This window comes from Pteropus vampyrus, unplaced genomic scaffold, assembly GCF_000151845.1.
Source record: "Pteropus vampyrus isolate Shadow unplaced genomic scaffold, Pvam_2.0 Scaffold2, whole genome shotgun sequence".
Lineage (NCBI taxonomy): Eukaryota > Metazoa > Chordata > Mammalia > Chiroptera > Pteropodidae > Pteropus > Pteropus vampyrus.
In genome coordinates, this window is record NW_011888783.1 from 33,560,304 (window position 1) to 33,587,773 (window position 27,470).

Below are 27,470 nucleotides of genomic sequence, written 5' to 3' on the forward strand. Positions count from 1 at the left end.
ATGCCTTACAATGACCCCCAGGGTCCTATGTGATTTGGCCCTGTTTCTCTGAAATCATCTCCTACTCCTCACCCTCATTAACTCTATCACACTGTCCAGTATTTGCTGAACACAACCATCAGAGCAGGGCCTTTTACTCTCATGGTTCCCCCATAGAGCTAATTCCTGTATCACCTTTAAATCACTGTTCGAGTCTATTTGTTTTTCTTCCCTGACCACTACCTCACTCTTCCTAAGGACACACTTCATCCAGTCCCTGCTATTCTCCAGAGTGCTCCTCACTTACATACTGTGTATTTCTTTTCTCTCACTAGAAAATAAACTCCACATGTTCCTTTTGTTCTCTGGTATATTCACAGTACTTGAAACAATACCCAGCATATAATACGTGCTCAATAAATATCACAAATGTTACAAGAACAGCGGTTAAAAAACCTAAAGCCTGGTGCAAGTAATAACATTAGGAATTATACATACTAAGTGTACTTATGTACATTAAATTTATATGTATTGAGATTATGTTACAACCATCCAAATAGCATTGAATTAATGTTCTCCCTTTTTCAATAATGCAATCTCTTTCAATCACCATTCACTAAGGATGAGGTAAAATGCCTGGATCATAGTAACACAAAATAAACAATTTTCCTCTTTACTATACTATAGGAACAGTATGCCTACACTAACTTAAGCAATTCTTTGTTCAAAGAGGAATTTCGTAGATCATAGTACAATTGTACAAATATGAGCCCTAAGCTTGGTGCAGAACCTTAAGTATCCACAAATCTTCACATAAAGTAATACTCACAGTAGTCATTAGCTGCTCCGTGATAGATGCTATTTCTTGTTGTTTCTGAAGCAACAATGGCATTCCCATCTCTAGAGCAGTTGCTCCCCGCAAATGTACCTTTTGGGCTGAATGAACCACTAACGGTATGACTAGTTTTGCCCATCTAATTGACTCTTCTCCCATTTGAATTGGGGCTTGTTCAATTAGCCTATAATAGAGAAATCAATGAATAAAATTAGCTTGACCTCACCTTTTTCATCTGAACTACCAGGAAAATAAACAGCACACAGGAATATGGATAGTATGGTCCATTTGTTTAAGAATATATACATATATGTATACGTGCAATAAAAAAGAATTTTTACTTGCTAATTTTTAGATTTCTACATTTTTATAAACTTTTAAAATAACATTTTGCCTTCATATTAAAGTTGTTAAAATAGTAATTTTACATAATTAAATTCAATGTTCTTATAGGAGAGGACAGGCAGAGAATTGTGACATGATGTGAACATCAATCAGGGCATCAGAACACCAAATAGTTAGAGCAAACAGCTCAGCTACTGAAGAAAAGTGTAAAACAGAGGTAAGAAAAATCATATCAAAAGTTTGTGCTATTAGCATCTCCATTACAAAGCAAGGATAGGTAGGAAAAAGGTAGGGGATGTTCTCATTCTCCCATCTGCTGCTAGGCACTGTTAATGACTACCTAAATATCCCTTTCAACTCACTTGGGTGTCTACATTATTTTTTACACGCTTGCAAAAGCCTTAACAGAAATAATCTTTAAAACTGAAACTGTTAGCAGAAGCAGCCTAACCAAGACTTTAAAACTATCTCAGTCTACAGCCATGCTACCCTGAACAAGCCTGATCCCATCTGATCTCGGAAGCTAAGGAGGGTTGGGCCTGGTTACTAGTTGGACGGAAAACCACCTAGGAAGACCAGGTGCTGTAGGCGAAAGAAATAAGGGATTGTAAGCTGATAAGGTCTTTGCAATCTGTGAGGTCAATCGACCAAGGGTTGCTTTGCCTTATATATTTAAAACAAACAAACAAACAAAAAAACCCTCTCAGTAAAAATAAGAAAAGAAACCTACTAACTTATGCACATCTTTCTTCTTCCTGTTACCTTTTTTCTCAAGACTTTTACTCTAGGATATATTTTTCTTTTACTGTCTAACTCAAATTCAAGTCCCAAAAGTCTACTCCTTGAAGTAAGTTCTAAATTTACTGAAACTATTCTTCCAATTTGTACAACGTCCAAATTCATACCTTATGATGACATTTAATGCTTCATAATCAACAACAGCAGAATGCACCTCCCCTTTATTAAGTACTATTTCTAACAAATCAATTATACTGGGTACCTAAAAGACAAAACCAAATAAATACAAATCAAGTAAGATGAATTTTTTAAATGGCATGTAGTTAAAAGACATATGTAAAAACTGTACTTACTACTTTGCCAACAACTTCAGTGGAAAATGTCTGTTTGGATATCACCCAAAGTGCCCTAGTACGTACATTTTTGTCTGAACTCTTAGCAACATCATTCAATTTTGAAAGTAGTTCTTTAATACTTGTCTCTGAAAAACAAGCAGCTTTAATTATGCAAGAGTTTACATCCTTTAAAATCTCAAAGAGAAAAATACCATATTCTTTGTCAAGAAATTAAATGCATATCTAGAGAGGACCAGAAACCCAATGCTGATATCAAACTTCTCACCAAAACGTGAAAATATCTAAGATGGAAAGGTATATTCAGAGAAAACAGATAACAGACTCCAAATCAGATATTTGGTACAGCTGAAATAATTTTATAGGTCTCATTAGCTTTGAACATACACAATTTTTGGCAAGATATTATGAACTACACCTCTGCTCCAAAATGAACTATCTCAGAAAAAAAATCTGGTGACAACTTGCTGACATCTTTATTCTCTATTCTTGATTTCCCCTCTAAATATCACCTCCTAGGTTTCCTTTACAGAGCAACAATTAAGATTAGTTGAAAACTTAGAAAGTATCAGGTCCTGTGCTTTCATTACCACTTTTAGTTCCAAATTATCCCACTTACCACTATGTAAAAGAACTTTCCTATTCAGCATACTCCTTAGTGCACAGGCTTATATAAAGTAAATCAGCGGTCCCCAACCTTTTTGGCACCAGGGACCAGTGCTCCTTTGAGAATCTAATGCCTGATGATCTGAGGTGGAGCTGAGGCAGTGATGCTAGCTAGCACTGGGGAGCGGCTGCAAAAACAGATGAAGCTATGCTTGCCCACTGCTCACCTCCTGCTATGCAGCTTGGTTCCTAACAGGCCACAGACTGGTATCCAGTCTGCGGCTCGGGGGTTGAGGATCCCTGAAGTAAATGACCATCTACATTATCTTCCAAAGCAGATGTGTTTTACAAAGGACAAAATTCAGTTCATAGCAATTATTTTTAAATACGTTCATAGAGAGAGCTATGTCGGAAAAAAAGAAATTTTCCAATGACAATCTAAACATTTCTTAAAACTAAATCCTAAACTGTAAATTACGTATCTAATAGAAGTAACAGTACTTTTTACAATATCAAAAATTTATACTTAGAAACTCTTAAAAACATTAAGTCATAGTAAGTTTACCTGATAATCCTGAGGTAATTTTAGGATTATATAAGCAAAACCCCAAGGCCTGTAGAGCAGCACAACTGAGCTCTGAGTTTTGACTGGAAATATGAGTCTATCAAAAAAAAGAAAAGAAAAAAAAAGCATGTTACAGATGAGTACAACTGTGAATCAATTTTTAGAGCAAAATTTGATTAAAGCCAATATCTCATTTTAATTCAATCAATCTTAAAAAGTAGACGAAACAGTAGTAAAATCAGGAAACCAATATACAGCTTGGCAAAGAAAGGAAAAAACTAGATAGTTTAACTAAATATAAAACATTTTTCTTAAAAGATAAAGAACATCACACATCTGAAAGTGAAGAAAAAGAAGCCAAGTGGAAGATGCTGAAGACACTAAACAGGAAATAAGTAACAGGAGCAAAGACCTTCCACAAAGAGTAAGCAAAACACTCAAACACAAAAGCTGACATTCTAGCTTTAGAGTAGAATGACACCTCTATGATAGAGAGGGAAAGGGTCGGAATGTATTACTGAGTAACGTGCTAGGAGCTTTAAGCATTATTCCAATCTTTAAAAAAATTCCTACTTCACAGATAAGAGAATTTGAATTCATGTCCATCTGAAATTCAAAGCCCAACTCATTATGTATGCAAAAGCTATAAAATCTCAAACCTGTCAAAGGCAGTCCTGCTATATCCCCCAATCCTATATAACTTGTAATCTTGTGTCTTTCCTGGCACCATTTCCTATTCCGAAGTGATTTATGTTCAAATCCCATTTCTCTGTATTAAATATCCAAAAAGTCCTTGACTATTTGTTACTCTTGAGCAGGAAGAATAACCGTTAGTAGCCAAATTATATGAGCAGGCACTTCCCTGGGACGTCCCTTTCATAGTGAGTCAAACAAAACGTAAAACCAAACTCTGGGGTATAAGGGATATTAAGGCAATTGGTTCAGACAACCACGGTCTTAAACACTTAAGACTATATCACCTGGATAGCATCTAGCATGCATCTGTGATCAACTTTTATTAAATATATATTACCTGAAAGTGTTCCTTAACAGTGATGTCATCTTCAAAAATGTTTTGGGTTCACAGAAACAATACTAAGAGAATTCTAAACAGTAACACAGAAACATTTTATTTCAGCTAGTTCTGAAGAAAATTCACGTATTCTTTCAGTGCTTAATAATTCACACAGAAAGCTTCTGTTGACTGTCCTATCAGTGCCCACCTAGATGCTTCTAAATAGTGGGGGAGTCAAAAGTTATACGTGGATTTTTGACTGCAGAGGTGAGGAGGGGGTAAATGCCTCCCGTGTTGTCCAAGTGCCAAGTGTAATTATTCAGGCATTTTAGCTACAAACTCTTATTTACAAACTGCAACTTTACTCAAAATGCATGCAATTGAGTTCCTGATTCTATATGCCAGTACCAAATATATGAAGATGCATGTCTTCAGCACATCAAATATAAAAATACACTGAACAGCAGGATGTGTTCTGAGAAATGAATCATTAGACAATTTCATCACTGTGCGAACTTTATAGGGTATATTTACACAAAACTAGATGGTATAGCCTACTACACACCTAGACTATATAGTATAGCTTACTGCTCCTAGGCTACAAACTCCGGCATGTTACTGTATGAAACATGAGATTAAAGCACAAGAGGAAATGATGTAATCAAGAGACTTGGTTAAGGGCAAGATGCTGGCATAACATGACATACTGTTTTAAAGCAAACCTTTTAAGAACTAGGAAGAGTACACCCTAAAAGTATAGTATAGTAAATACACAATAATAGTCCCTTATCATTATCAAATATTAATGTACTGTATATAACTGTAAATGCTGCTACAATTTTACACAACTAGCAGCACAGCAGGCTTGTTTACACCAGCCTCACCACAAACACGAGAGTAACAAACTGAGCTATAATGTTATGATGGCTATGATGTTACTAGGCAATAGTAATTTTTCAGCTCCATTATAATCTTAGTGGACTTTTGCATATTCTGTTGGTCCAAGTTGTTGACCAACAAACATATTGTTATGCAGAGCATGACTATACTGTTGGATTACTCAAAGAGTAGAGAGTACATCAAATGGCTCAACCTTTAGCCAGAAATCATACTAAAATGGACAGTGAGTACCTTGATAGATTACTTTTGCTTAAACGCATAAAAACAGGTCATAAAAATAAGAACTCAAAAGGACTTTGGAGATGGAGTTCAACCTCTTCTTTCTAAAAAGAAAACTAAAAGTTAAGTATTAAGGAAGGTCAAAGCCACAGTGTACTCAAGTGAGGACAAGAATATAAGTCCTCAATTTGAGGTTAAACTATACGACCTTCCTATAAACGAGTAATAAAGATAATCTTAATAACGGTTTTTTAATCAAGCAAGAGTAGCAAAAACTCAGGTTGAGTGAAAATTTAAAAAACGAGTTACCCACACAGTAGACTGAAGATAAAGTTATAGAATCATTTACTTAGAACTACATTCCTACAAAAGGAGAGAAAAGAGATTAAATAATCTTGATCACTGCTTTTAAATCAAGAGCAAAGGTGTTCAATTCAAATAGCCATGGGCAACTTTAAGCAAATTAGACCAATCTCTTTTGCAAAGTGAGGATTAAAGAGTAACCTCACAAGAACATGGAGAATTAAGTGAGAAAAAAAGTGTAGGGTAATTGATATACTATAAGTTTCAAACAGTACTATAATAACCCAATTCTTTTGATGAATAAACTGGTAAAAACTTTTTTTCCCACAAATTAAAAGCTATTTAAAAATGGACACATACCTTTAAAACTTTGTATAGCCGAGGAAGTTTTTTCTCAATTTCGATAATGACTTCTTTCCCATCTTCTCCAGTAATACGACTTAAAAGCAGAAAGAACATAAATTTATGCAAACAGCAGACACAAAGAAGTATCACTGCCTAAAACATCTGTATGATCTTTCTAAAGTTTTTATTAAAATTCTGGCAAACGAACTAACCTTGTGCTTAAAAGACACTTAAGGATATATAGGCTATACAACGCGACATATATCTGAAGCAAAAAAATCCTCAGAATAATTTTTGTGTCCACAGTGTACACAAAAATGTGAAGAGCAAACAGAAACCTATCTTTATATGCGAAGAGCAAATAGAAACCTATCTTTAGTTACAAATTTACTAAATCTTTATTATTTTGTACCAGTTGTTATCCTTTCCTAGCAATTTCTCAATAACTAAAGAAAACTCAATGGTTTGCAGGGGGAAAAGTATTGTGAAACATTAAAATAAAACTCGGGTTAATTATAAAAAAAACAATTCTGGGTTGCCACATTGTCCCACTACAAAACCACTCTTCCGGCATGCCCACTTCCAACCAAACTTTGTTTAATCTTCCGACTGCACGACACAGAAAAAAGGCTTCCTCATTCCCAACGTATCCCTCAGGCAATGCAACAGCAGCCAGGAGCGTCACTTAGCACGCACCCATTCTACCCACTGCACTCGCCCGCGACCCCGGCGTCCTTACAGCTGGCAGACTTCTAGAATACACAAACTCGTTTTTCGTGCCCCACCCGACCGTCTTTCTAAGGCCCCCCCAGAACGCCCCGTCCCCACTCCCAGAGTGCCTCACCTGGTCAGAGCGAGGTACGCGTCCGTCTGCTCTCCATGGGAGGCGGAAGAGTCTTCCAAAGTCTCCAAAAGCGGCGCAAAAGGACTCTGACCCGGGGCCGTCATATCGGCCACCTTGAGGCACGGAACGGAAGAGAAAATCCAGGGATCGATGGAAACAGCCCCGCGGCGGCCCAGCGTGATTCCCGGCCCCAGACCCGCGCGCCCGCCCGCGGCCTCTCGGCCCCACGGATCACGTCCACACGCCTGGCCCCTGGCGCACTACCCACGGCCCTAACCTCCTCCTATGTCCCGAAACACGCATCCAGGCCCACGCTGTGCTCTGGCCCAGGCCCTCTCCCGCCACCACTTTCCCGGGCAGCTTTCAACAGGGGGAGGAGACCGGCGTGGGGCGGGAGAAGCTCGGAGAACTAGGTATCTCGCCGGGAGGGGGCGGAGGTGGCGCCAGACGCGGGATTCCCCGCGGCCTAGCTCTGTGACCCCGATATTTACCCCCTCGAATGAAGATCAGAACTGCGTCCTCTTCGCCTCTGCTCCGCAGCACCCAAACGCAGCCAGAGCTCGACTCTGCCGGCTCTGACTGTTTACTCTAGCGTGCAGCCCGCTCCCTCCCAGACCAAGATGGCGGCGGGGGCGGGCCCAGCAGCGCGCGGGAGGAGGCAGGCCTGGCGGGAGAAGCTCGAGCAGACCCAGCAGGCAGCGGCGCGCCGAAGTCATCGATCGCTGCCCTCCCCCGCCTCAGCCCCGCCCCGCCACTAAGGGTACACCTTGCAGACGGAGGTGTTTCGGCCTGAATTTAACCAGTGAGGGACTTGAAATTCAAAAGTGTGAGTGAGTTGCCCAGGTTCACCAGACTACATCTAGTGGGCCGCCGGACTGTTTTCACACTCTAAACCCAGTATTTGCTGCAGTATTCGCAACAAATAATTTCGCAAGAGGGGGACAAGTATACTGTAATGTTTAAGACTGAGAGCCGCCTCTAGATTAGTCTAGATTCCAGCGCTAGTTCTGTGTGACCTTAGCAAGTTTTCTATGCGTCAATTTCCTCTGTAAAATAAGGGTGATAATAGTACCTATTCCAGTTAGAAGCGAAGTAAAAGGAGAGACCAATGGTTCTCAAGTTTTAAGTGTACATAACAATGGTCTGGGGATGTTCATGATTAAACTGTAGATTTCTGGGCCCCGCCTTAGACATTGTGATTCAGTAGATTTAGGTAGCTCCCGAGGATCTACATTCTGTTAGGCCCCAGGTGTCAAAGGGTGGGACTTCATATCATACTTGGAGAAATTGCAGTAAATCCTTAATGAAAGTCAGCTCTTAGTAATAGTATGCTGCTTCCCATTTCATAGGCCTCAGCGCTCTCTGCAGCACATGGGGTTGTGGCCACTCTAGAACAGGCAGCTTAAGCCTCAGCTCCAACTGGTCCTTCCACTCTGGCCCCAGGTTCCAGGCTTGAGCCTCTGCTTACCTACACACAGTACAATTATCAGCTCCAGAGTTCAGGGCTGTGTTTTGCTCTTTGCTGTCTTATCTGCACCTAGCAAAGTGTCTGCCAAACCAAGCACTCCATACATGACATGAGGAAGCCTGCACATGGTCACTTAATTTCCAGGCTTACCCCCACTAAAGCCAGATTCTGAACTGTCAGTCAGGGTCTCTAACTTTTCTACGTCTTCGAAGGTCTATTGTATTCCTCGAGTTTAGAACGATTCAATTTTTCAAGTTCGATAGAAAAGAGTCAGCTAAAATTGTACCTTTTAATGAAATCCTTCCCTCTACTCTAGCCTCATGAAGAATTAAATGCTTTCGCATCCATGCTGACATAGCTCTTTGTATTTAAATCTGTTAAAAAGAACATCTCATTGATTTATTATTGTTTGGTTATATACCCCTGCAGTGGCAAAGTTGAAGGTTAGCTTGAGGGGAATTAGTTCCAACCACAATCTCAATCAGTGCCACTCCCTGTTCTTTGGTATTTTCTCAATCTGATCTAAAGTGCTAAAAGATAACAGTCTAGACAAATCCCCTTCCCAACTCACACCCTTCTCCACACCCTTCCAACCTGATTACTCCTCCCAAAGTTATCTTTTTTTGAAATTCGGGAGCCACCACCACATATCTGCTCCCGCTGAGCAATAACTTCACAGTACCTGGCACTCAATAAATACATTTAGAACCTGACAAACGATAATTTTGAAGAAGGGGCTGGTTGAGACCCCAGTAGTAGAGGGCTTACAGCATCCCCAGCTTTACTTTCCTTTTCCTTATAGTTTAACAGTAGATTATCCCCCAGAATTTGGAACCTTCCCTGCCATAGAAAGTGCCCTGAAACTTATGATTAATGCCATTATACTTACTGATCACAGTCCTCTTGATCTAGCATTCTTTCCATACTCCTATCTTTGTTCTTGGGTTGCCAATGCCAACGGAGGACCACATTCCCGGAGGGACAGTTCTGTGAAGCACGACAGACGCCCGCACCCCCCACCCCAACCATCACATAGCCCCTGGGATAATGTCCAGATTTTTCCTTAAATATCCTAAACCTAACTGAAAAGGCAAGGCAGTTTTTGAAGGTGTTAATCTGCTGTCTTCTCAGATCACCGGTGCTCTGACAATAAACATGCTCTGACAATAAACGCTTATTCTAAATATACCAACTCCGGTGTGGATCTATTGGCTGAGAGGCACAGGCAACATGAGCCCCAGATTTGGTTGCCCTCTAGTTACAGTTGCTTAAAGACTAATTGCAATTTGGAATCTGAAATTATATTAATGAACTTTTCATACTCTGTTGTATTAAAATACATTGGTCTATCCTGATTTCAAATGGATCTTTTACCAGTGTATGATTTTGTATCAATATGCATTGGTCATTTGAAAAATATTGTCATTGAGTTATGTGGATTTTCCAAATGTTGACACATTTCATTATACATTATCAAACACCATGTTTGTTAATATCACTACCAATCTCATCAGAAAGATCTTTCTATTGGTATATACTTTCTATTTCAATAGAAATACTTATTGTCCTGGACTATAGATCTAATGTAATTAAGCCTTTCTTTTAAGGGTAGACAAGACAAAGATTCAAAATTGTAACATAAAAAAATACGAAGTACACTTAGGAAACTTTGAAACAATAGTCTGGGTTACATTTAGTATATGAAGTAAAAGAAGCCTTGTCTTCTCTTTTTATAAATGGGCTCAAACTTAACTTAAGGGATTTAATAAAAAATTAATTAAAAATGGGAAAATGCCAGTTTAGAAAATACCTAATATGTACGTTAACATTTCCAGATAGCTTTAAAAAGTAAACAAGCTAGAAATCAGTGTACCTTATGGTTCCATGGATGAGATACCCCAGTGTCTTTGTTCTCTAAGATGTGGGAATCTATATATAAGGATATTTGTAAATACGGCAAGAAGAAGGGCCATTGAAGAAACTGTGTACCATACCATATAAAAAACAGGACAGCTATCCAAAAATCTATCCTGTGATACGATGTAGACAAGAGCCCCCCTTAAATTGCCAGTTTTTTTAAATTTCCCAAGGGGAACAAAACAGCTTTCCTGTTTATATAGGTATCACTTATCTACCATTAGTTCCACCTCTATATCAGACTAAAAAATTAAGTTTTCTGAAAAGCAAGAGGAAAGGCAATTGACTTTTCATGAGAAGCAAAGCAAAACAAAAATTTTGATATTAAAGTAAAAATAGACAGTGTCAGATTGTTTGAAAAAAAGACAAGACAAATTTGAGTATATACAGTAAATTGTGACAGGCTTGAGTAGACATAAACTTTATTTACTTTGGTTTAATAGAACCACTCAAGTAGTTAAAATCTCTAACAACTTAATGTCTCAACTGTAACTGATATTTTGAGATCATTATCAGAGGAATATTCTTTAATTTCTGTATAATAGCTGCGGTGTATTTTTGTCTAAAAGTAGATCTTATGTATTACATTTGTGGATGTTTGGGTTAGAGATTTCCAGGAGATCTTCTGTAACCTTGTGCAGAAAACAATCAACAAAGAAGACTTGAACCGCTATCTTTGGAAGGAACTGTTGTAAGGTTTGGCCCTGGACTGGCACCTGGGAACTTAGATTTCGGGGGCTTCCAACCCAACATAACTGACAATATGGTTACAAACAATATGGTTTTTGCTGAACACTTGATTTTCCTTTCAGGAGTCTAGAATTTGGGCAGGAGGTGCTGTGTGATTACCCCTCAATGGAAACCCTGGGCATGAAGTCTTGAGCTTCCGTGATTGGCAACATTTCACATATGTCACAACTCAGAGCTAGGGGAATTAAACATATCCTCTGTCACCCTTCTGGGAGAGGACACTTGCAGGCTTGTGTCTAATTTCCCCCAGACTATACCCAGGTGTTTTTGTCTTTGCTGATTTTGCTCTATATTGTCTATGCTCCTGAACCATGAATATAACTAAATGCTGAGTCTCTGTGAGTCCTTCTAGTGAATCATTCTAACTGGAGATGGTCTTGGGGATCCCTAACCCAAACATCAACAAATATAATAAGTAAGATCTTCTTTTAGACAAAATATACTGCAGCTCTTATACATGGTCAGATTATACTTCATCTAGATATTAGAATGCATACACAATGTATGATTTAATAAACTACTCCCCCCAAAATAGCTATGGTTCCAGAATTCTTATGGATTAAAGACTCCACAGATGTAGGCAGATTAACTTGGAGCAGAGCCCATAGATAACAGATTGATTTTTTTCCTTAATTATATAAATCTTTCTTTTTGTACAAACATGAAAATGTTAGGCCATGCTCTAGAAATTTCAATTCATTAAAAAATATATCTACAAAGCTTATCCTTTAAATAAGAAGCAAAATAAATAAGCCTCCTTGTTTCAGATCAATTACAGGCCTCAACTAATAAATCAAAATAGCCTCAAATCTCATAATATGTTTTTCAATCTAATGTTGGCACATATATTAAATCACTACTACTAACAGACACCACTCAATATTATTTATTTATCTATTTATTACTAATTATGAGTTATCATCATTTTTTTCCTCATAAAATGCAATATTGGTGAAGCACTCTTAATCCAAAAACTCCATAAACCTATGAAGGAGAATCTTTTACTCGAGTTCCTGTAATTCAAGAAGATGTCCATGATCAGAAAAGAACTTTTGACATTTACAGTACCAAATTTTAGGTCTACATTTTTTGTTGATAGGTTTCATATTTAAAATATTAAAAATTCAGTCTTGATATTTAAAAAAAATAGTTCTGTCTCTTATAAAATCCAATTTCTTACCAAAATTTTCAAATGACTGAACCATGATCCTTTCTAGGGCATATTAAATTGTTAGTATAAAAAAAGTACATATATCGAGTATGATTGGTAAGCTTATAGAATAGTTCACTTTTTAAAAGAATATACAGACATGGAAATTTTAAGGCATCCTTTAAAATAGAATAACAAATATATCAATTACCTGATGTCTTCATGCTAAAATAATTGTTATCATAAAACTACAGACTCACAGTAGAAGAGGTATTATAGGAGTTGATATACTATACTGTAATCACTATAAAAGTATTTTACATATACTATAGAAATACATTAATGAATTATCATGCTAACCAGATTTCTCTGATTAAAGCCCTTATACAAGGACATCGTATAAAACAACAAAAACAAAAACATCAACGATAAATCTATGTAGAAGTTTAAAGATTTCATCATAGATGCATGAAATCTGGACACCCAAATTCTGAAAATAAACATTAGGAATAATCAGGTTATAAGATCTGTGAGGATAAAATCTGGCAAGTCCAGAACAGCCACTTGCTAGCACCCATTAAATCCCAAATGAATGCTTCTGGAAATCTTCCATGAAACAACCTATCTATTAGAGATTCTAAATTGAAATTCTCCAGAGAACCTCTACAAGTCGATCATTCCTGAAAGTAGACTGCTGATTCAAGATCTTAGGAATAAGCTGATAACTACACACTGTAGAATGTGCCTGCTCAAGACCACTGGAACACTATTCTTTTGTAGGTCATGCTCTTTTATTTTCAATTACAGTTGACATTCAATATTATATTATTTTTCAGGTGCATAACATAGTTATTAGACATTTATATAACTTACAAGGTAAGCTCTCCAATAAGTCTAGCACTCACCTGACACCGTACATAGTTATTATAATAATATTGATTATATTCCCTATGCTGTACTTTATTTCCCCGTGTCACAATCTTTCTTAATCACTTTTATTTATTCATTTTTTTTACTGATTTAAATTGTATACTTTTGACTCTGTCATGTTCCCCTAACCATTAATAATGTGCTCACATATAAGCTTTACTAAAAATAATCACCACCTCTCCCCAATAAAGTTGGAAATGAATAAGTAAATAGATAAATAAAACTTTTAATGTTGGAAAATAAGAAAATTGTAAGTAAAAACAATCACTTTCCTAATTCTGTAATTTAGCTCTCTTAAGCTTTGCTAGTACGGCCAATTTGAAAAATGATATAAAGGTATGTTATATAATAAAAATATAATAATTTATATTATAACAAGATTATGACATATGTATTAATAATTATATTAATGTAATATACTCTAAGTTCATATATAAGATATTATAAAATTATCGTTTATAATATACAAATGAAGAAAAATATTGTTTTGCTAGAAGAGGGGGATATAACTATTCTTGGGCTATAGCAGTAACTGTTTCTCATTACCACACTCAGAGAGACAAGATATCTACAACCTCACTGAAATTGATCATATCTCTTAGGCACCTCTTGGGGTCTTTTTCTCATGTGAAAATCAGTCTCTTCAATGCTGACCAAGAACCAAGGTTAATTGTACAGCATAACATTGGTATAATTTCCAACACTCTCAATGAAATATAAATCTTAAAGAAAAAGTGTCTGAAATATAAAACCCTTTCTGGGAAAAGATTCCCAAAGATATTCCCTCCACCCCCACTCCATCCCATCCAGAAGCACAACTTCAAGTGGTAATAAAAAATTTGTTCCTTCACACTGGATGAGCCCTACAGGCAATTTAGAATAGAATAGAATAGAATAGAATAGAATAGAATAGAATAGAATAGAATAGAATAGAATAGAATAGAATAGAATAGAATGGAATAGAATAGAATAGAATATCTTAAGGTTTTTTGGCCAGCAAGGAAGGAGTCTGTGCCATTACTAAAACTTGTCCTGTACAGGAAATAACACAATAGGTGAGCTAAAACAATCTGTATCTAAGCTAAAAGAAAAGACAAATTAAGATTCAGGGAGTTAATAGGCTTTGTTTTATTCATCAGACTCGTGAAATCTTGGTTCATGGTTGTGGAGTATCTTCCTTTCCCTTTTAACATTACGGGTACTTCTAGTTTTACTTATTTGTCTCATTGCTGCTTAAAGTCTGTTGTCCAAAATAGTAAATGTTTCCACACAGCCACTGTGCTAACAATGATTCAACAAATAACACAAAGACAAAAACAAGATAAATTCACAACGATCAATGTGCTAATTGAAAATCATATCTCCACAAAGAAAACCTCACAGTCAAGAACAATCAATAGTGGCAAAGATCTAGACTTGTGATCTCTGTTGCAGCTTTGGCTGAATGAGGACAAAAAGAGAGGACTGAGAATAAAAGAGTCTCCGCAAATGTAGAAAAACACTTCTTGTTCAGAAGCCATGACAACAAGTAACGATTAGAACTGGTCTTAAACCCGTTCAAATTGATCAACAAGTCTTCTCGGTGAACACAATTTTAAAAGCCAGCTAATCAGTGTAGTTCATCACTTCTGAGAGTCAGGCAGCCAGGTATGAACTCATTCCAGTAAACATGCCTTCAAGTGCAAAACAATCAACAATAGCCCCACCTGACTAACCACATTTTGACTGATGACATTAATTCATGTATGCCTCTGAAAATATGTTAATCCCAAAAGTCCTATTTAAAAAATCCCTTTCTACAATAAACAATGAATTCAGCATTACTTTTTATGAGTATTGGTGTTATCATCATCGGACAGATATGACCCTGTTTTTAAGGATACACATGAAATATTTAGAGTAAAACACTTGATGTCTGCAACTTCAAATGGTTCAGAAATGTTCATTTATATGAAAGACAGAGATACGTCAAAAATATTAACAATATTTTGTTAGTTCATTATAGTAGCCTATAACTTTTCTGTAAGTTTAAACTATTTTTCAAAATTACAAAATGTAAACAAGAATGGTAACATAAACGACATGGTGAAATAGGAAGTTCCAGGACCCTGTTCCTCCATGGAGATGCTGACTGAACAACAAGTTGCCTTTGAGAACTCCAGAAACTAGTTAAGAGGCTGCAGCACCTTAGGTGAGTGCAAAGCCAAGAAAAGACCTGTAGAAGCAGGTAGGAAAATTTTTCCCTTTGCCTGTCCTAGCCCTCACCCTCCCCATCATTACACCACACTAGAAATCAGAAGAAAACTCCCAACACCCAGCTTCTCCTTTGGGAGGGAAAGGGAAAATGGAATGTGCATCTAATGTTCTGGCTTTTCAGAGGGCTGCCCAAAGGGTTGATTTCTGTCTTGCCTGCCTCAGAGTGCTGGTGGGAAAAAAAGGGGAGTGTACTTTGGATGCCATGTTGGGGGAAGCTGAGAACTAGGGGCAGTACATAGTTTGTTACAGTATCAGAAAGACCGCAGTAATGCAGACAGACACTAGGGGGAGAAGGAGATTATGGTCTTCTGAGATGAAGCAGAGGCAAACCTCTTTAACTGGGAAATTATATCCATAAACCTCGAGAAGAGGAATTCCCAGAAAAGGTTTGAATAGTCCCCAGAATCCCTAGGCAAGATGATTGGTCTTTCAAATACTTAAATCTTAACAAATGAGCACAAGGCATACAAAGAAACAAGGATATGTGGCCAAATCAAAGGAACAACAACAGTAAAAATGAGAATAACCAAAACAATTTTGAAAGATAAGCAGAAACTTGAAACACTTTCTGATTCAAAAGTTATTATAAAGCTGCAGTAATCAAGAGAATGCGGCATTGGTATAAAGATAGACCTATAGGTCAATGGAACGGAATAGAGTCCAGAAATAAACCCATACATGGACGGTCAGTTCAATTCCCACAAAGATGCCTATGCAATTCAATGGGGAAAAGGATACTTTTTTTTTTTTTTAAGTGATGCTAGAATGATAGGATTATCTATATGCAAAAGAAGAAAAAAAAATTTGACAGTTACTTTCTACCATATGGAAAATTAACTCACAATAACTGACCTAAATGGCAAAATAAAACCTATGAAGTTTTTGGAAGAAAACATAGGAGAAAATCCTAGTAACTTTGGAGTAGGTAAATGTTTCTTAAGTAAGACTTTCAAAAGCACAAACTATAAAAGAAAAAATGATAAATTAGACTTCATCAAAACTTAAAACTTTTGCTCTTTAAAAAATAAAACACTGTTAAGAGAATGAAAGAGCAGTCTGATAGAAATATTTGCAAAACATATATCCATCAAAGACCTTGTATCCAGAACAAAGAACTCTTACAATTAAATAATAAAAAGACAAATGATAAAATTTTTAAATGGGCAAAAGATTTGATTGACACTTCACTGAAAAAAGTATATGGATGACAAATAAGCACATGAAAAGATACTCAACATTGTTAATCAATCACTAGGGAAATACAAATTAATATAACTAGATATCTTCTTGAATAGCTAAATTTTTAAAAATCTTATCACACCAAGTTTTAATGAGGATATGATCAGCTAGAAAATTTATTCATTGCCAATGAGAATACAAAATGTCAGACATTTTAGAAAATATTAGACAGATTTTAAAAAAGATAAATATAAATTTACCATACAACTCTGTAATCTCAGCCCCAAGTATTTACCTGAGAGAAATGAAAATATCTGTCAACGCAAAGACTTGTACATGAATGTCCATAACAGCTTTATTCATAATAGCCAAAAGGGAAAAAAACACATGTCCGTCAACTGGTGAATACTAACAAATTGTGGTATGCAATGGAATACTACTCAGCAATAAAAAGTAATGATACAAGCAACATCATGAACTAATCTCAGAAGAATCATGCAAAATGAAAGAAGCCAGTCACAAAAAAATACTCTATGATTTCATTTACATTAAATTCTAAGAGAGACAGAACTATAGTGATAGAAAGAAAAAAGTTCAGTTATTGTCAGATTCCAAGGGCTATCAGGAGAAGATTGACTGAAAAGAGGCAGAAAATCACAATTTGAGGAGATAGAAATAGTCTATATTGCATTATAGTGGTGGTTATACTAATGTATACATTTATCAAAACTCATCAAATTGTACACGTAAATGTAGTGACTTATATTTTATGTACAATATATCATAATACAGCAGCTGATGGACATACATAAATAAAATTATTAAGAAAGAGAGAAGTATATGTAATATGCTACAAAAAAGTGAAGTAGGAAAGAGAGAAAATATTATATCTATCTATGTTGCTTTTCCCCCATAGCATTAAAACTTTAGCTAGGATGCTAATATTTGCATTGTCTTCTATATCACTTTTAAACCTCATCACCTATAACTTTTAAATTAAAAAAACACTCATCATAACTCTAATAATTTTTACATTCTAACCTTGCTCTTCCTGATTTTGTAAGGAACAACTAATACACTGGAACAATTTTTCCTACTTCTGCCTACAATATGCAAATACACTATTGATAAGGTACACTTATCTGATGTATAAATATATTAGTGACATGGGAAAAGTTTTCAAATGCAACAAACCGTCTAGACTCAGACTTCTGGATTTTGCCAATGACTCTTCCCTATGCACCCCTCCAGCATGATACTCTGTGACATTCTCTATGCTATCTTATATTTTCAGACTTCAGGGCAGGAGCTATGTCTTATATACCTTGAATAAACTCTTATAAAGAAGAAACTGTTTCGAGTTTAACTGTAATTAAGAACCCTTGGGAAAGAATGTTTAGCAGCCTTGTCCAAGAACATTCTGGTCATTTTGGATTAAAAAGAAACATGGTAAAAAAATTTTTTTTTTAATTAAGAGAAAATAGGCAATTTTCATGCCTGATGTTATTGTAATGGGCCATAGTTTTCTTAGAATTGGCATATCTTAGACTGCTGTTTGAAGTGTACCACTTAATATTTTAAGCAAATCCATATTACTGTTATTCAAATATATATACTTCACAACAAAAATGACAACATAAGACATTTTGTAATTATTATTATTAACATCAAATGTTTCTAGTTCTAAACAGTCTTCATTTTATCCTTTTGTCTTATCATCCTTGAATTTACTATTCCTGAATAACTCATTAATTTGTTAATATAGCTAACACCTATAACGTTTGAATGGATTTGTCCAGTAGACTCTGAGCACAGATAGTATTTTCAATTTAGGAAGTACTCTGAATGCCTACACATATTAAATGGTACCTCTGTGGAATAAAATATTGACCGATATCATGTAGTCCTCTACTAATACAGGTTTAGGGTAGGAAATATACATTTTTCCAAATATTTAAGGGTATGTAATAAATTGCTGTATTCGTTATGATAATTTTTGGACATAGATATTACTCCAGTACTCAGTTTATTGCTTCTCAGTTCTAATACTTCATTGCCTGCCCTGTGAAAATGAAGATGGGCCCTTTAAAATTTGTCCTTTATTCACGTTGTACAACATTAAGCTTTGCCAGTAAAGGGCACTGGAGAGACGAAGATGCAGGAGAGGGCTTTTCTTTCTGGTTTCCATGTGCTTGCTTACTCGGCAAGTTCCTGCAGTGCACGCAGCATCTTCAGTACCTAACTCCTATAATGCCAGAGTCAGCAGCACCCAGCTTCCCCTGTCACCTATTTCAGATGATTTTGGTAATGAAAGGTCTTCTGTGAGACATCTCTCTGTGAACATCTTTCTCTGGCAGGGTGCTTTCCGGCAAGTTTCACCAGAGCCGTACTACAGTGGCTTCTCTGCCACTCAGGAGTCACTCTTTACATTCTCTAGCAAGATCTCAGTCCTGGAAGGACGCTTTCTAGGGTTCTCTATCTCAGCCCTAGGGGTCGTGGCTGCTCCATTTGTCTGCTTTATATACCTTTTATATGTTTACTTTCCACTAGTCAATCTGTTGTTGCTCCATTCCCCTGTAGTAGTTAATAATTCTTTATCTATTCAAGTTATTGTGTGGTTTATATTTCCTGACTGGACCCTAACTGATGCAGATATAAACATACATTTTCTATTACTTAACTCTTGGCAGATAGTAAGAATGTTTATGATAGCTCATACCTTAACAATTTTTCCACTTGGCTTTATGATTTTTAAGCTAGCTATATTTTATTTACTTCGTTTTATTCTAAATCAAAGGCTAATAATCATCTGTTTTTTCGTTTGAGGATCTTCTGTGTGTTGGCTCTGTTGCAGGGCCTGTAGACACAACAGTGAAAACAAACCAACCAACCAACAATAATCACTGTTTTTATGAATCTTACATTCTAGTGATGGACCAAATCAAGGTAAATAATTAAACTATGTAGTATGCTAATGTTGACCTTAAATAAATAGATAGCCAAATAGTTCTCTTTCAAAATGGATTCATTGAGGAATAACAAAGAATTGCAATTCAGGACATGCAGTCTAATGGCCAACCACAACACAAGTCCAGAGTACAAAGGAGAGGAATATTCTTTTATAGAGGAAAGGGGGAGTTCAGAGGGGTTGTTATAAACAGAATCCATTGGAGGAAAATGGGAGTATAAAATGTAGTGGCTTTCCATTGCCTGAGTTCTAAGTCTTTCATTGGCTGAGTGGTTGCTACTGGGGAGATGATCCTCCTTTCTGATGGAGTAGTAGAAGAAAAAAACATCTCTCCGCTTGAGATGAAATTGCATCTCTTCCTGTTTTGAATAATTGATGATGAGTGGTAGGATGTGAGAGCTACTCCTGCAGGCCCTCCCAACTCCAATTTAAATGAGGTTTCTGTTTATTAATCTTCACACTAAATAGTGATATGGTCTTAGGATAGTAAAGTAGGAAAGGGGATATGAGATTTTAAGAAAAGATAGTTGAAATAAAGAGCCCAGAAAGACTTTACTAATAATGTGACTTTTGAGTAAAAATCTGAAGGCAATGAGAGAGTGAGCCATATACCTATCTGGGGAAGAGTATTCCAGGCAGAGTAATACCATGGATAAAGGTCTTGAGGCAGGAGTTAGCTAATATGTCAAAGTACAGTGAGGATACCCGTGTGGCTGGGGTGGAGATGATAGTGAAGGAGGAGCTGAGGGGAGATAGATGAAATGAAGAAGAAGGGGCCAGATCAGGATGGGTCTTCTAGGTCATAGGAATGACTGCTTTTATTCTGAGGAGGATAAAAGGCCATTATTGTCATCATCAATACACTATTATTTTAAGTGTTCTTGTTTGTGTTTGAAAAATATTGATTACTAAAACTGGCATTTTAGAATAGAAAAACAAAAAGAACCCTTCCAAGATTGTTTTGTAGATGATCCCCATTCACTCTCACAGGGACAGAATTTCAGATAGCGATGTGAAAATTAGTTTTTGTACTGTATTGCACATAGAATTTTATTTCAAATGAATGTCTTGATTTAATTAAATTTAAGATCATGTAACTTTTCCTTTGACGTCATGAGAACCATTGTGAGGTTATTAATATTTAGGCAAGTAAGCTCTATTTATAATTACTTGACAGTTAAATAAATGCTCAAAAACTATGTTTTATATTTTATAAATACTGTGAAGGATGTGGCTCTTCCAGTGGAGGCCCAAGAGCCTGTGTTTTCAAAGAGTTTCCTTTTATACATTTAGGTTTTTGGGATGTGATTTAGGTTTCTGTGATTTTCTTTGCTGAGCATTTTTCAGAAGGAAATTAAACAGATATGGATACACGTTTTAGAAATTTTTTAAGCAACACAAGACAAGAAAACAACTTACCTTCACAATAGCAGAGCACGGAAAAAAATTTTTTTTTTGAGAGAGACGAATTATAAAGCATATTCCTAAAAAACTTCCTTTTCGAAAAAATGTTCTTCCAAAAAATATGAACTGGAATGTCGTATTAAATAAGACACTGAATAGAGAGTACTGCCAAAATCCAGACGGGACACAGTGGTATAAGTGGTGGACAGATATGAATTGATTCCAAGGTTCGTTTGGTGGTGATGATGGTTGTTGGAGCTAGACTTTGCCATATTTAGCAATGGATCAATGTGGAGGGCTAAAAGGGAAGACGAAAAGCCAAGATTTCCAGTCTGGACAGCTGGAGACATTCACTGAAGTAGGGAACCCAAGGCTTAGAGTATGTTGTACCCGGGATTTAATTTATAGAGGTAACTGAGTAATGATATAGAGAGGTCATTGCCATGAAAGGGGTGTTATTACTCACAGTTCCCAGGAGAAGGGGTCAACATAACGCTATGCAGGTCTACAAAAGGAAGAACTGGGTCCACTGAGAAGACAGACCGGCAAAGGAGCAAGCACGGTTCCTTCTTTATGTGGTTTCCTTGAGAAGGAATGGGTGAGACAGGGTGGGCAAGTTTGAGCAAGTAAAGGTTTTGATAGTTTGAATAATTTCAGTAGGCCCTGGGCTATAGGGCTTGTCTCTAGTTGTCTGGTACCGGGCCCTGGGGGATGAGAGTTCAATAAAGGAGGTGGTTGGGGATATGGACTTTGGATTGGTTGGGTTGCATATGAAAGGCCCATTCACAGAGTCATTTGCTGTCTCTTGAAATTAGCTAGGCCCGGGAGGGGCAGTCTCTTCTTGGCCAGCAAGGCCCCCATTATAAAATGTAGAAAATTAAAGAAACATGATTAATACACAGGGTAGATGTTGTACATAATGCAGGACAGTGGTTCTCAACATTGGAGTTACTTAGAAGGCTTGTTAACATGCAGATGACTGAGGTCTAGAGAGGGCACAGAGAATATACATTTCTAAAAAGTTCTGCGGAACTGTTGCTGGTGAGGGACCACATTTTGAAAACGCTGATTTAGGATATATACAGTTTGGGTAATATCCAAAAGGAGCATAAATTCATGCAATATGCTTGGGCAGTTGACTCTGTGGTTCTGAAATTCAGGATAGAATATTTACCTAGAAATAAAAATTTGAGGGTGTCATCTGCATCAAAATGGTAATTGAAATTTGGAAGTACATTTCCGATGTGCAAAGAAAAGTAAAAAAAGAAACTAAACTGCAAACCTCATTGACCCTCAAGAATAGACGAAAGGAGTTCACAGAGAAGATCCAGAAAATGTCAGAAATGCCTGAGGAAGCTAAGGAGGGAAGGCATTCACTGCCAAAATGAGAGGCATTTGTGACTGATTTGACTGGCTTTGCCAGCATGCATTAACTGCTCTATATTCGCTTATGTTAATTATAATTAGAAATGCATGTTTTAATAAACAGCTAAAGTAATGCAACTGATTTTTTTTTATGAAAAGTTAAATGTATCAATTAGAATTCTAAATAGTCTCCTTAGAAGGCTGTGAAATTATTTCTAGGATATTGTTACCATTCAAACCATTTTGGTACCCCTTTTTCGGGTGAACATTTTCAGTACTGTGGTTTCTTCTTTTATAATGTCCTCAGAGGTATCAAATGTTTGTATTTTGAAGATGGATTGGATTTTATCATCATTCTAAAGCCTTATGTGGTTTATAAAATAAATACATGATAAAGTTAGATGCAATCAATTTTTAAATGAAAAAGGAGATACCTCGGCCGTAAGAAAAGATAAAATACTGCCATTTGCGACAACGTGGATGGATCTTGAGATTATCATGCAAAGTGAAATAAACCAGATAGGAAAAGCTGAAAACCATATGATGTCACACATGTGTCGGATATAAAACTGAAAAACAACAAATGAGCAAGACAAACAAAAACTCAGATAGAGACAGAGGGAAAGGGGAGAGGGGGAGGTAGATAAGGATAAAGGGGGTCAAATATATGATGAAGGAAGGAGACTTGACTTTGGGTGGTGAACACACAATGCAATATACATATGCCTTATTACTGAAGTTTACGTTTTAAACCTATATAATTTTATTAACTAATATTACCCTGATAAATTTAAAGAACAAAAGAAGACGACACAGGAAAAAAAAAAAGGACATACCTGCTAAAATGTCTTATGCTATTGGAAACTGTTTCTGAAGGCAGTTTAAAATGAGTAGTTTAGTTTTAAAATTGTTAAATTACTGCATTAAAGGACAACATTCATTTAAATAAAAAATGAATAAATAAAACACTGAATATATATTTACATATATCAACATCAGTACATTTGATTTATTTTTAGATAATGGTATTGAGATAAAGATCACATTAAATTGAAAGTAAACAAAACTTAAAAAAAAAAGAACTTTCCAAACCCACACATAAACGTGACAAAGAAAAAATTCTAGAAATACATCTGAGCAAATATTAAATTGAAAACATTAAAATCAAGTGGAGTTACTAGAACATAAAGAATACTAAAGTAGACATACAAAAGGATGTTAAAATCAAGTTTTAAAAAATGTTGTACAATCTACGGCCATGTCACTCTGAACAATCCTGATCCTGTCTGATCTCGGAAGTTAAGCAGGGTTGGGTCTGGTTAGTCCTTGGATGGGAGAACACCTAGGAAGACCAGGTGCCGTAGGTGTAAAAAATAAAAAATAAAAAATAAGTGATTGTAAGCTGACAGGTCCTCGCAATCTGTGAGGTCAACCAACTGTTGCCTCACCTAAAAATAAATAAATAAGTAAATAATGTTGTACAAAGCCACTTAGCAATTTACTAAAGAAAATCTATCTATCTATCTGTCTGTCTATCTATCTATCTATCTATCTATCTATCTATCTATCTATCTATCTATCATCTATATTTAATAAAACTCTTCTTTTCCAACTATTTCTATAGATCTTAGAATATGATAATAATGTATGATCATAAACCTCAGTTGGAATGTTTGTAAATGATTCAGCCAACTCTAGAAGTATTTATAATCCATTTCTGACCTTGTGTACAGTACTCTTACTACACTACTGAGATATACGGGAGTCTAGGTGAGCGATAATAGATGGCATTTAATATCATTCTAAATATTTCACACATCTGAATATTTTCAGAAAAATCTTAGAGGATGTATAATTATCATCATTATCATGACTAATAATACTTTATATCTTAGAGTGCATTATTCTTTTCAAATTTATATACATTCTTTAATTTCCAATTTAAATGCCATTCATCAAAATTTCCAAAAAGGTGGGCGAGAATTTTGATAAAGACCAAAAACCTATGGAGGCGAGGAAAAGAGTTAAAAAAATAGAGAGTGAAAAAAAAATTCAGGAGAAAGGAAGTAAAAAATAGCATTAAACGTAGGCAGGAAAACACTTAAAAAAAGGGTTATAAGTGTTTTCCTGCCTACATTTAATGCTATTTATGTAGCATTATAATAATATTGCTATATTATTAACAAATAATGCTATTTATGTAGCACTATAATAATATTTAAGTCTAGTAAGTATAATGTCTGCTTTATACTTACTAGACTTAAATATTATTATTCTGCTTCTTGTTTATGCTTCGTCATCTAGAATTAGAATTTAATTCCTCAGAGTCTAAGCCTGTGTGAAATTAAGAGGTGTATTAGCTTTCTATCACTGCCTTAAAAAATTATAACACACTTAGTAGCTTAAAACAACCTGAATTTATTATCTTATAGTTCTGTAGTTCAGAAGTCCAACACAGATCTCATTGGGCTAGAGTCAGCAGGGAGATATCCGTTCTGGAGGTTCTAGGGGAGAATATCTTTCCTTACATTTTCCAGCTTCCAGAGGCCATCCACATTCCTTGGCTCATGCCCCTTTCTTCTGACTCAAAGTCATCAACGTTGCATCTCTCTGACCCCACTTTTGTCACATCTCTTTCTCTCTTCTTCTTATATCTCCTCCTTATTTACTTTTAAGAACCCTTGTGATCACATTCTGCACACCTGGATAATCCAGGGTAATATCCTACTTTAAAGTACCTAACTTAATCATATGTGCAAAGTCCTTTTTACCACATAAGGTAACATATTCATAGGTTCTGGGTATTAGGATGTGGGCATTTGGAAAGGGGTCAGTATTCTGCCTACTACACAAGGTTATATTTATAATCCCATCCTCTGACTGCCACCTCCTATCTCTCATACCCTGATTCTGCAATCCTTTGAGCGCTTTGGGGACCTTTACTAAATCAAATCTACCAGTTTTTCACTGTGCCTCATTTATTCGATGTACTCTCTTCCCTCAAACTAAATTCCATTGGTTGTCATTACAATCCTTATGTATATCCTCTACTCACTTTCTCCTCTATTGTAACACTCACTTGGCAAAACTCCAACTCTGGTGACTCCAACTCTCTCCCTAATCCATCTTTGTTCTTATGTAGCTAAATACAGCTAGAGGAAAACAGCCTTGATGATCAATCTCCTATTTAAAAAAAAAAAAAAAAAAAAAAAAGGCCTTTCATGCTGCCTGACAATGATATGCTATTTTCCTAGTCTATTCACTTTCTCACTTTCGTAGAAGTCTATTTTATGCTTTCTCTTGTCTTGTCAAAACTTTTACATCTACTTCTCCATCCTCGCTCTCGGCTCATGACTTGACTCATTCTTCTCTGAGAAATGCAAAGCAAGCAGAAGAGAGCTCTGCAGAATCTCATGTATCTCTCCACAGATTAGCTTCTGTGTCCTCACATTCTGCCTTCTTCCTAATGGATTTTTGGAATGAATCCAGGCAGTTGTGACCTTGCATGTGGAAATACATCTTTATTTCCATGAATTCTTAGCTGAAATCTAGCATTTCCTTCAACTGTGATGTACGTAGTAAACCATAGTAAATCACCTATGCTTTTATCACCAGAAAACATCATAAATATATTTATACCACAAAACAGTTTTTGCAGATATCTCAGAATATTGTAGATGCACTTATCACTACTTTAAATTATGGTAGTTATTAGATCCACTGCTAGATCTTATTATTTATAACATTAATAAAGGAGCACATGCATTAGGGTATCACAGATTTGATTTTTAAAATTATTTAATAACTGTGTTTCAATAAAATTAGTTTTCTTTGTACTCATGTATTTTTAGCATTGAAAAGCATTCTGAGAAGTGTTCATAGGCTTCATGACATAGAATAGGATTAAGAACTCCTTAATTCTCTATAAAGGGACTGTCCATGCTCCTATCCAACTCATCCCTCTACTTGAGCAGCACTAGATCCTCTCTCCTCTTACCCACTATGCAAGACGTCCTCTTTTGCCCCTCCAGATCTATCCTCTCTTCCTTGGTCCAGGCCCTGGAGCTGATCCCTGTGGACAGCATTAACCAGGTTTTCTTGTATTCTGATTTCTGCTTGGATTCAGATGAGGAAAGGCTCCAGAAAGACATAGAAGGGTGGGGTGAGGGAGAAGTTGGGATATTTATTCATCTGCAATCCCTCCCCACAGCTTTGGGCTTGCAGAAGCTCTGTTCCAACTTCAGCTGAACAATCCTTTTCTATTGCCAAAGCTCCTTGTCTGGATTCAGATCATTGTTCTTGATTTTTCTCCTCAGAGGGACCTCCATCTGTGGTGAATACCCAGTGATTCACCATCCCTTGGGAGCTTCCCATAAGTCAACTCATCTGTAATAGTCTCGTCAGTCTCCCTCTTTTGAGTGTGCCATCTACTTTCCATCAGGACCTTGACTACTACTCGAACTCAAAGAAATGCTCCCAGCATCTCTCCCTTCACTAAATTTATTCTTATAAAGAAAACAGTCTTTCAAACCAAATTCTCTGACAGCCAGACTCACTGTCTCCAATCCTCTCCTCTAGATTAATCTTCCACAAACTCCAATTGGGCCTTTGCCTCCTCCCCACTAAAATTGCTCATCAAGATCACCATTGATCTTCATATCGCTAAACTCAACAGTCATTTTCAGTACTCATTTGTAGTTCTAATGGCAGTATTTAACACAATTGTTTACTCTCTCCTCCTTGTTATGTTTTCTCCTTGGCTTCTAGGACCTCAAGAAAGTTTTCCCCTAATTCATCCTTTACTCCTTCTCAGTCTTCTCTACTGATCTTCCTCTTCCACACTTAGTTCTTAGCCTTTTAAAAAATCTAAACTCATTTAATTAGTAATTTAATAAACAACACTATTTCTAACATGTAGTTTACTAATTTATCAAGCTTATTAATTGCTGTCTCTCCACCAGAACATAAGCTCCTCAAGCCTAGGGATTTTTGCTCGTTTGGTTCTTGGGTGTTTCCCAAGTGTCCAGGACAGTGCT

The 27,470-nt window shown here is 36.3% G+C and overlaps 1 protein-coding gene and 2 pseudogenes across 3 annotated transcripts in view; 2 read left to right on the plus strand and 1 right to left on the minus strand.

The window, feature by feature from the left end:
• The window catches only part of RIF1 (replication timing regulatory factor 1), a 54,686-nt gene extending 46,988 nt beyond the window's left edge, over nt 1-7,698 (minus strand). For all 3 annotated transcript variants that reach the window (XM_011359406.2, XM_011359415.2, XM_011359399.2), the window contains exons 1-7: nt 7,539-7,698; nt 7,048-7,160; nt 6,219-6,297; nt 3,422-3,518; nt 2,251-2,378; nt 2,065-2,159; nt 809-998 (exon numbers count right to left, since the gene is read on the minus strand). In XM_011359406.2, coding sequence (XP_011357708.1) covers nt 809-998; nt 2,065-2,159; nt 2,251-2,378; nt 3,422-3,518; nt 6,219-6,297; nt 7,048-7,151 — 693 coding nt within the window. In that variant the 5' untranslated portion in view covers nt 7,152-7,160; nt 7,539-7,698. The remainder of the gene's footprint in view (nt 1-808; nt 999-2,064; nt 2,160-2,250; nt 2,379-3,421; nt 3,519-6,218; nt 6,298-7,047; nt 7,161-7,538) is intronic.
• Nucleotides 1,632-1,750, plus strand: LOC111739410 (annotated as a pseudogene).
• Nucleotides 7,699-23,682: 15,984 nt separating the features above from the next.
• LOC111739382 lies at nt 23,683-23,801 on the plus strand (annotated as a pseudogene).
• The last annotated feature ends 3,669 nt before the right edge of the window (nt 23,802-27,470 follow it).